At 38.9% G+C, this 10,954-nt stretch overlaps 1 protein-coding gene across 3 annotated transcripts; it reads right to left on the bottom strand.

Annotated features, from left to right (window-relative positions):
• Positions 1-284: 284 nt before the first annotated feature.
• Positions 285-9,802, bottom strand: LOC143854453 (eukaryotic translation initiation factor 4E-1-like). 3 transcript variants are annotated; one of them, XR_013237523.1, is made up of 6 exons: positions 9,489-9,802; positions 2,286-2,451; positions 2,045-2,170; positions 1,888-1,972; positions 620-685; positions 285-528 (listed from the first exon to the last, which is right to left on the bottom strand). XR_013237523.1 is itself a non-coding variant. In XM_077364438.1 (5 exons), exons 1-5 carry the CDS (start codon positions 9,740-9,742, stop codon positions 478-480), a joined length of 663 nt encoding a protein of 220 aa, XP_077220553.1. In that variant the 5' UTR covers positions 9,743-9,802; the 3' UTR covers positions 285-477. The 3 variants fall into 3 exon arrangements, 2 of the variants coding, with proteins under 2 accessions (XP_077220553.1, XP_077220554.1); XM_077364438.1 differs by lacking the exon at positions 1,888-1,972; XM_077364439.1 differs by lacking the exons at positions 620-685; positions 1,888-1,972.
• Between the last annotated feature and the right edge of the window lie 1,152 nt (positions 9,803-10,954).

Below are 10,954 nucleotides of genomic sequence, written 5' to 3'. Positions count from 1 at the left end.
CTTGTCTCTCATTTCTAATTAGCTTATGAGAGTTTTTTGGGAACTGCAATAACATTTGACAGCTGTTTAAATAATAAAAGACAAGCTGAGTTTCTGCAGTTATTAAAACATGGTCGTGCCAATATCAGTAGAAATTTTTTATTGCCTTTTAATGAATTTTTTTTTTGCAACTCAAATCAACAAAATTGGCAAAAGAGACTTTGAAACAACAGCCATCCATTGTTGAATGTTCTGAATTTACATCAGATGCAACACAACAGATCAAAGGTGAAAAAGAAAAGCGGTTTAGTACAAAGAGGTACATGAAAAACTGTATTAATCAGCTGAGTTTAGTACCATCAAGCAAAAGAGCAACTAACTAAAAATCCAAGAAATATACACAATCTAGGATATGTATTAAATTATTTTGCATTGGGTAGCATAATTTTTAACCTTTCTCCTCAATTCTGTCTTTGCCAAATGTCAGGTTTCACAATATTATACTGAATAGCGGTTCTTGGCGAATCTATCATGCTTTTTTGCATCATCCTGAAATAAAAAAAATGGATAAGAACCACATTGTATCCACAACTCACAAAACACAGTTCAAGCATCACGATGAGCAAACCAGAACATTTACATGAAATATGAATCCAATAGTTTCACTGTAATCCAGGAATTCCTTCCACTGCCTCCCAATGCTCATCTGTAAATATACGAAACTCACATTTTAAATATGGGTTTATTGTAGAAAGGTCTTGGAATTAGAATGAAGGTAACCATTTCAAACAGGACAGCAGAAAAATGGCCAAAATTTGAGTGAAAATAAGCCTTAAAGAGCCCATGGCTGGGTATATAGTTCCCATTTTTCAATCGGTTAAACTGTGAAAATGAATGAACCGTAGGGTACTAGTGGGTAGAAGATGGCAATTTCTAAAATGGTTTACAGATGGCTTCAACTTTGTGTGGGATGAAAAATTAGAATGCATTTAATTGGGTCTATTTAACAGCATAGGGAAGATAAGCATTATGGCTATAGATGTATCAGCTTCTGGAAGATCGTTCTCAGTACAGACATTTTTTTTCATACAGACAGTTATGTAAGAATCATGTCAGTAATTAGCAAGTGTCTAAGGGTTGTTTAGCCATTGATTAATGTATAGAACTATTTCAAAATGCGGATGCAGGTCAAAACGCAGATAAAGAAAATCCTAGTCGACTTGGCCCGACGCGGTCGATTACTTGTTTGACGTGGTCATAAATTGGGAGAGTCGAAAGAGTTTTGAACTTTTGATTGACTTTGTCGGGCAAAATGCGGACTTGGACAAGAACATGGCCAAGGCAAAATTGAGTTGACTCAGGGAAGTCAACGATGATACGAAGGAGTTTTGAAACTATGATTTATAGGGCTAGTGGTTTAACATGATCCAGTTGTTCGTAATCACACATTCATGTTTTAAAAAAATAATGTCTTTCTTCCTAAGGTTCTACACATTCCAAAAGTAATTCCATCAGTTTAGAGGCATTTATCTCACTTCTAGTTTTTTCTTATTTTTTGTGTGAATATACTTTCCGCTGGTTTTGTGAAAGGCTTGTAAACTTATTTCCCCTTGCTTGATGTGTCCTCCTCATTATATGATACCAAATGAAAAGAAAATTGATACATTCTTGTTTGAATGATGAAGAAAATTGTTACATAGAAACCCAATGTAGAAAATTGTTACAAGGAAACAGCCTCTCTGTAAAGCAGGGGTAAGGCTGCGTACATCTAGCCCTCCCCAGACCCCGCGATGGCTGGAGCCTCATGCACTGGCCCGCCCTTTTAAACCCTTTCAATCTACATTGGCCACTAATTTATCCTAGAGAATGTCATAGAGAAATATGATACATTGGACAAGAAGAATTTACCTGAGCAGCTTCATTTGAAGCATCTTTTGTCAATATAGCTTTTTTTGAATGATAAAGAAAATTGTTGCATAGAAACCCTTTCAATCTACATTGGCCACTAATTTATCTTAGAGAAATATCATGTAGAAATATGATACATTGGACAAGAAGAGTTCACCTGAGCAGCTTCATTTGAAGCATCTTTTGTCCATATAGCTATTTTTTCCTGCTTTCCTCGCACATTAACAACTGCTCCACAAATTTCATCACCATACTCGAATTGCTCACCAATCATTGCTAACAACTACAAATTACCGATACAGAAAAATATGAGCAATGTTAAGTGAATAATATATATCAGTATTCAGTATTCAAATGTTGAAAGAATAATTCATTAAGTTCCTAAATCAGACACATACTGTATATAACCACCATGTATCGGCCTTCCCTCTGGCACAACTTATTGTCCACTTTCCTCCATTAGTACAGACAGGGTCCTCCCATTTTGGCTGAATTTTGCATTTAAAACAATGGAAGTCCGCACCCACAGGCAACTTGCTTGGATGATGTATATTATTGTACAGGCTGATGATAAACGAACATCTATAGTAAGTTTTCAGCAACAAATGAGGGTAAATATCCTATAATTGAGAAAAAAGGACTTTGTGCAGAACCAGTATACAATACAGCTGCATTGGAAGACATACATATGTATACTCGCTACCAATTTACATGATTGAAGATTTACGCCACACTCAAGCTTTCATTCCAAAAATAAAAGAAATGTACATACAGTTACAGCAGGTGGAGAGATTTCCCCACTACAATGCTATCTCTAATTGCTCTTTCACCCAAGGTGTCAACTACATCATAAGTTTCTCTAAATATATACTGTAAAACACACTCATATATCCACTACATCATTAAAGACATTTGACAATCTCCACGGGCATTTGGACCTTTGTGTGCCCCATCTAATTATATTTTTTAGTCGCCTTCAATCCATAACTGACCACCTAAAGTTTGCTTAAAAATCCATAACAATGTGAGAATGGCCCTAGCTCTGCCTCCTTTGAGTTTTGTCACGCCGATTTGACTCGAGAACAATAATAACATGTCCCCCTCTCATCTCTAAAAACTCTGCCAACCCCCGCCCATCCCCGGGTTTCAAAAGAGAAGCCATCAAAATTTAACTTTAGGTTTTGAGGTGACAGGCAGTGCCGAATCGCTGATATCATCTTATTTGGAGTCTTGCTTTCTGGAATCTCTTTCCGTTTAATAAAATACACAAACAGAAAATATGAACTGTTTCTTAAACTACCTTTGACCCACGTAGCACAAAAATAATCTCTACAGTGAACCTTCTCTCTGCAAGTTGATCAATCAGACAAATCATATCCCTCAAAGACATGGTAAAACAGTTGACAGGCACCATCTTAGGAGTTTTTGAGCATATACCGAATCAATCATTCTCCGGACAGGTGAGATAATTGAAACAATGACCACAAGAAAAAGCCTACGGAAAACTGCCATGAAAAACTACAACATCAACATATGTAAGAAAGAGGCAATAACGAAATCATTAGATCTTGCAAATCATGTTGGAAGCCACTGTTTCTCATTTGGTTGAGAACACATTTTTGAGTAGGGCTATTATTGGCAGTCTGGAGTATAAAATAAAAGTTGCAGCAACATTAACTCCATTTCAGCACCTGACCAGAAATTCTTATAACCAACCATCTCAGTAATTCCATTCAGATCATTCCTTTTTTTGTCCAATAAGAAAATATGGCATTACAAGATCTCTAAACAGAACCACTATAGAATCTAAACCTTTATCTCTAGAAAATTTCTTCTGGGCGTATCAATATTGCCGGCTGATGCTATGAGGAGATGTTATGGGACATAACTGGGTAAGAATTCTTTTATGCAGGAGCGGGGGTTGTGTAGGAGGCCTTTGTTACGGTCTTGAGTGGGGCAGCCCGCCTAGGTACGGGACTAGGAGGGACCCAGCCTGGTATGGGTATGGGACAGGTTTAAAGGGACTTGCCTAACGCATTCCATCAGCTCAAGAGCAATTGGTGCATTGGTAAGGTACGTAACATTTGGTATGAACAGCCACCACATCCTATGCTCGAGTCACAGAAGGAGCAACATGTGAAAAGGGCAACCTGGAAAAAAGGCCAGAGTGAAAGCTATCACAAAGTGGGTCGCCGAGGAGGGCGGATGCAGAAGCATTGTGGTATGTTACGGTTCTGAGTGGGGCGGCCCGCCTAGGTATGGGATTGTGTGGACCCAGCCTGGTCTGGGACAGGTTTAAAGGGCCTTGCCTAATGCGTTCTATCGGCTCTAGAACTTTTGGCGTACTGGTAAGGTACCTAACAACCTCATTCAAGAAGAAATGGATAGTAGACTGAATTACAAGAAGGGATATTTCCCGGATCCACCGTTTGGCTTTCGCTTTGTGTCAACAAACGTAAAGATATAACACCTTTCTTAGGAGATGGATTTGGGATTTACACTAAGATGCTAAAATGTAATGTGATGGCAAGGAATTAAGTTTGAGAAGAAATTTATTTTGTTGGAAGAGGGAATACCCATTAGAAGGACTAGGGGGACTGGGTTATGTTGACTTTTTTCTTTAATTTAAGAATAAAAGTCATTTATGAATTCCAACTTATTTATTTATTTTATGCAAAAAGTCACATATTTTAAATTGAAGAGAAGTGTCTCTTCAATGTTCCTCTTCAATTCCTATAAATATGCATAGCTATATTCATATTTTTCAAGTTTTTCCATCTTCCCAATTTGGTCAAGGCTCCGGGGGTGGTTTGAGTGCACATCCTTCGAGTGGAGTTGTTGTATCCTAAGACATACTGATGCATATATTATGATTTATTTCCGCATTATGTAGTTTCTAATATTTTTATTTCCATGTTATTAGTTTCTAGGATTTTATTTTCCATGTTATTTTTAAGAATTCTTATTTTAGTAGGTTTCTAACTATTAGGTTATTTATTTGCCTATATATAGGCCTCTTTAGAGCTTTATTGTTAACTTTCATTGATATTGAATAAAGATTCTTTTCCCTCTAATTCTGGTTTTCTTAATCACTCTTATGATTTCTTCTCTTATCTCCCTAAATTCGTCTATTCTTCTCTTCTTCTTCTACCTCTCCCTAAATTCGTCCCTTCTTAAGGTTATTTTCGTCTCTTCTTCACCTATTCTTCTAATTCTATCCCCTTTCGTACATCAATTTGGTATCAAAGCTTAAGATCCAAGAATCTCAGCGAAATCGGAGCCAAAGATTTTCGTGTTTTCCAGGAAAAATGAGAAGAAAGTGTTCTTTTTCTACTGGGTTGACTCACCCAGTCAACTCGATCATCTTCAACCTCCAGCCACCTCTCTTTCCACCACCTCCTTGCTGCCTTTTCTTATCAACCAGTTGAATCAATCATCCTCATCCCAGTTTGCCATTAGACCCAACTCATACCCTACTGAACTCTTTGCAAAAATCCCATCCTTATTAAGTCAGTCCACAAAACCCAACTCATACTGCCAAGTCCATATTCCCTTAGATCCCAACACCACTCAGTCGTTAGCCTTGATTTCAGCCTTTTGTTTCCCCCTATCTCCCTGCCACAAGCACTCAGAAATCTCATTGACCAGCACTCTTTAGGACGTGTATAGTCCCTTCTAGAACCCTCAAGCCTAACCTGCCATTGTTTCCAGCACCCACCTGGGTCGTGCATTGCAAGGAACTCAGAGAAGTGTTCGTGTACCCAGGAAGGAGAGAAGCAAAATAGTAATCTTTACCAACGAAAAAAGGCAAGTGAAGTTACTTTAGTAATAGGCAAAGTTTTCCTTCTCAACAAGCCACAGTGGGCCCCAATTATTGAAAGCTGATGACAGTCGTTGGAGACATAAAGGTGACTTTCTCTTATTCAATGAGCACAATATGGTAATGGTAATTTGCCTTATAAAAGAAATGGTAACTTTCCATTCCCCCTCTTATTTCCAGTACAACCCCCTCTTATTTTTTTTTAACTTCAAACATTACAATCCCTTTTATACCCATTCTTTCATTGATTTGACCCACTTTCCTAGTGCCGTATAAAACCCAACAAGGTCACGGTAGCATGGTAAGTTGCATGTGGCAGTCACATGATAACTTTCAATTTGTAGTTGATTAGGAAAAAAAAAGGAAGTTGCTTATAGAATAAGTGAAGACCTTTTTGAAAAAGTAACCTTTCTAGAGAAAAAAAAAGTTATTTTTGGAGAGAGAAGTTACTTTTGCTTGGAAAATAGGGAAGTTCCACTCGCTCTTAGGAAGTTACTTTTTGAATCAAAGTTACTCTGAAGAAATTACTTGCGAGGAGAATTCCAAAGTTAGCACGTGAGTGACTTTTCAGAAACAAAAAGTACTTTTACCCATCCCCCATTCTCCCTTGCACACACCTTCCATTACCAAATACCTATTTACCAACCCTCTCTTTATCTTTAGGCACCTCCCCCCACAAAAAAAAGACAGAAAAATATCAGAAAAAGAGAAATAGACTTTTCTTTTTTCTCTCCTCTTTGCCACTTAGTTTCTCTCTCTCTCTCTTCATTCGAGCTATTTTTGCTTGAAATTGGCCCTCGACTTCAACACAAAAGTTGTTCGTGACAACTTTTATAGCGTATCTAGCCTATTTTCAGCAGCGGACAGTAATTTTCAGCATAGTTTCAAGAGTCATCTCAGCCGTTGATCGCATCCATTCTTCCGATCATCAGCTTTCACTCATCCGATTTCAGATCCGCGATAGACGTTGTGTTTCTTTCGACATGACAAACAAATCAGACGGTTGATTTCAGTTTTTGACGCCGATCCCTATGGCTCTTCTAGATGCTCCATATTTTGATAGATATGATCCTCGATATTCTTCTGCACCACAGGTTCCATATTTCTATGGTTATGATGACTGCACATATCCCTATGAAGATGTTAAGAATGCGTGTCTCGATTGGATCCAGACACTTAATGCATACCATAAGTACTGTGGTTATGATCATCAAATCATAATTCACAAAGTTATGGATACAGTGTGCCGCGAAGCCAAGTCGAGATGGAATTTCTTCGTTGATCAATCCTATCGCAAACACAACACTTCAAAGCAAATTGATTAGTATTCAAAAACACAATCAATTATGTTTAGAATCATCAAAACAAGATAGGAGAGTAGACCCTTGGGCTTACAATCTCCCCCTTTTTGATGATGACAAACAAAATTGATTATGAGGTGTGTGTGGAGTGACATAGTAGGCAATTGAATACTAGAACTCCCCCTCAATATATGCACACATATACATGATACAAGTTATAAGCATGAGGTGCATATAGTAAATTTGAATAGATAATCAATTTCAAACCTTCTCCCCCTTTTGTCATCGACAGAAAGGGTGTAAAAAAAAATTTAGGAGTAGATAACTCCCCCTAAATCAATGCTTATGGTATAAAAATATTTAACCAAGTAATGCACATATACCTGTTCATGATTGAGATGTTGACATATGTCAAGATGTTAGGTATTTTAATTAAAGTGAAGATACCTCTCCAACTTAGAAAAACTAAGAAGGCTAAGAATATCAATTGAGTGATTTTTAAGATTAAAAGTTTGACATCTCATTCATGCAGATACTACCAAACAAAGATTATATATATAAATACTATATAAATAAGCTGGTTAAAGGCACAAAGTATTTATTTGGCAATTTCTTTAATTTGATCCGCACTCCAAATGTTTAAGGCACTTCGGATATAACAAATTCTATCATCACTAAGGGGTTTTGTAAAGATATCCGCTAATTGATCTTCAGTGTTGATATATTTTAAGCAAATATCCCCTTTTTGTGAGTGATCTCTGATGAAGTGGTGCCTAATCTCAATGTGTTTTGTTCTTGAGTGTTGTATGGGGTTCTTTGTTAAGCATATAGCACTAGTATTGTCACATTGGATGAGAATATTTTCCATTTTGATTGCATAGTCCATCAATGTGCTTTTCATCCATAGGACTTGAGCATAGCAAGCTCCAGCTGCCACATATTCTGCTTCTGTTGTGGACAGAGCTACTGAATTTTGCTTCTTGCTAAACCATGAAACAAGTGATTTACCCAAGAATTGGCAAGTCCCACTAGTGCTTTTCCTATCTACTCTACATCCAGCAAAGTCTGCATCTGAATATCCGATGAGAGTGAAGGAAGATGATCTTTCATACCACAGTCCTAGACTTTGGGTTCCTCTTAAGTACTTGAAGATCTTCTTAACTGCTGATAGGTGAGATTCTTTAGGAGCCTCCATTTCGTCGATGGGAGGATGTTCGTTATGAGTTTATATACCACTATCAAAATCAACAGAGATTGAAACGTGAGCGAGCAGCGTATGACCAAAGATTGATGAGTGAAAAAACCACTCGACGAGAAGAAGCAGCTCGTCGTGAACGACAAGCAGCAGCACGTCGTGCATGAGACGCTGAAATTGCATCTAAAAACTGATATTTCGAGCGCCGCATGCGCGAGTCATATTTGCAGAGCCGCTTCACTACTTCATCCGTCTTACCTAATGTTACCGATATTCTTACGGAGCATGATGCTAATATTGATGAGATCATCGACGTTGAGCCTTTGATTCCATCAGATTCATATTCAAGTTTTGAGATGGACGATCCAGAGTTAGAGACTCAGTTGATTGCTGATATCAACATCGTTGCACATGATGCTTCTGAGATTTCTGCCGCACCGATTGCTGAGCATCTAGAGAGAGATTTTGCCACTTCTACAGTCGAGACAGATATTTTGGCAGAGCTGCATGAGGCTGATCCATTGACAGAGTCGACCGAGCACCACCATGAGTCAGATGCGAGTGCCTTGCTTGATGAGCCATTACTTGAGACAGATGATCGAGAGTATATTATGGAGGATTTCCCTATCTTTGAGCCAGTTGAGCAGATTGTCGAGATTTGTGCTGACACAGAGGGACTTGTTATGCAGATTGATCAGGAGGATTGCCCGTCTGATATCACTATGCCGGATGTGATTCTAGCAGATGACTTTATTGTTGATTCCATTGCGCTCGATGTGATACCAGTAGATGATGACCTTGTTGAGGCTAGTTATGGATTGATACTGCCCATTGCTGTTATGCCGATCCCACAGATCCAAGAGAAGTACATTGTGATTTTCCCAGCTAGCTTACTTCTAGGCTAGTTATGGATTTAGATCCGTGACTAGACTTCGATAAGTCCATTCCTTTTTTATTTTCTGATTCTTTCTATTGTTTAGGATTTGATTACTTCTGGGTTGTGGCTTTATTTCGTTGTTTTATTTATATAATCCAAAATCTATCTACATTGTCTTTAACAGTTTATAGAACAAGGGTTCTTTTCCTGTTTCCTATCTTGATAAAGAACAGTATCCTAGATAGACCTTGCATTCAGATATCACTTCAAAGGACTCCTATCATTCTCTCTATGATTCCCTTTGATCCTGATCTCATCAGTTCGGATGGATTCTTACATAACTGAAGAAGAAAGGCAAAAAAGAACAAAAAAAATGGATAGATAGAAAGAAAGAAAAGAGAATAATACCCCCAGAATTCCTCGACAGTGCCAAATGTGTAGATGGGTCTGATAGAGCTCCCCCATGCGACCTGCCTGGATTTGGCAGATGGGTTGTCGAACCAGAATGTCCATGAATTCTCTAAATGATGCACTGTTTGAGGGTTCCTCAAAACCACCTTAGAAGAATCCTCAACGATCTCTCCTTCCTCCATTTCTTCACCCAAAGATCTCTCCCTTTCCTTTTCCTCTACTCCACCAACAATCTCCTCTTGCTCATTCATTTTCCTCTCTCTCTCTCTCTCTCTCTCTCTCACTAACAGAAAACCAACATTGAATGCGAATGATGTGTAACTGAATGCAGAATGCTTGGACAAATCGCCACCTCATTCTAATACAGTGGGCCGAACCCACTATGGCATGGTGGGTCCCACAACTTATTGATCAGAACCGTTCACTTGATAGGCTTGCTTTGCATCTCTTTTAAAGCCCAAAAACAATGGCAATGATGCAGTCCTAACTGCTTTATCATCAAATATGGATGATTGGGATGATTTTTTGGCCATAAGATATCCAAAGCAAGGACTATCAATTGGACGGTTCAGATCAATCGAAGGTGAAACCAGTTATGGCTTATCTGGTGGGCCATCAATACTCTGCTTGGTTGTGGTTGATTCGATCTTGATTGGATGATCCACCATTGATTCTTTGTGGGCCATGGTCTAGAGGATAGGATCTCCATTCAGTGTGGATCCAAAACCTACAAAATTGCTTGATGGTGGACAACGGCCCACCGAATCAACGGTCAATGAAGACACATGTGCCTTGGACTAAGAGCATAGACATCGTCATTTGGGCTTGTATCCGGGCCCACACCACCAGGCGCAGTTGTCTACCCCTTACTTGGTCCAGCCCGTTAATAGCCCCATCTCATATAGTCATATGTTTCCTTATTCCCGCTAAAAAATTCAAATGTCTGTTATAGGAACTCTTCTTGTTAGTTCTTAACCGCCATCGTCTTCTTCTTTGTTGGGGTTCCACGCAAAAGCAAGATCCCACATCGGAAAGAATGAGCGTATGTAGATGGGTAATAAGGGAATGGGCACCCTCCTCTATAGGCTAGCTTTTGGGGGTGAGGTCTACCCAGTTAAATTCCCTACAAATGGCAGCAGAGCTCAGGGAGTGGTAACTCCGGTTTGCCTCCGAGGGCGGAAATTTTCCTCGAGGAAGATCTCGGAAACTCCAGTGTAGTTATCTCATGGTGGATGTGTATGGGTTATAAAGGGAATGGGCACCCTCCCTCTAAAGGCTAGCTTTTAGGGGTGAGTTCTTCCCGGTTAAAACTCCCTACATTCTTCACCACTCTTCCCATCTTTGCAACATCTCTCCCTCCATTCCCGCCCATAGAAACAAAATCCTCCTTGGATTCCTCCACTATGCCGCCTCTTCTACATCTACATTCTAGATTATTCCCTTTTTCGATTCCCACATCATTA

The sequence above is a fragment of the Tasmannia lanceolata genome, unplaced genomic scaffold (assembly GCF_043159265.1).
Source record: "Tasmannia lanceolata isolate RefF3 unplaced genomic scaffold, GAP_Taslan_0.1 ptg000020l, whole genome shotgun sequence".
NCBI lineage: Eukaryota > Viridiplantae > Streptophyta > Magnoliopsida > Canellales > Winteraceae > Tasmannia > Tasmannia lanceolata.
Note: the sequence above shows the minus strand (reverse complement) of the source record. Positions and strands in the feature narration are given on the sequence as shown.

What these genes read in the sequence shown, in the direction of transcription:
- LOC143854453 (XM_077364438.1), bottom strand. Translation starts at nt 9,742, where the DNA reads ATGAATGAGCAAGAGGAGATTGTTGGTGGAGTAGAGGAAAAGGAAAGG. An exon ending in ACTGTCGAGGAATTCTGGGG is followed by an intron (nt 2,452 to 9,488) that starts GTATTATTCTCT and finishes GTTTATCATCAG; the next exon opens with CCTGTACAATAATATACATC. An exon ending in ATACATGGTGGTTATATACA is followed by an intron (nt 2,171 to 2,285) that starts GTATGTGTCTGA and finishes GGTAATTTGTAG; the next exon opens with TTGTTAGCAATGATTGGTGA.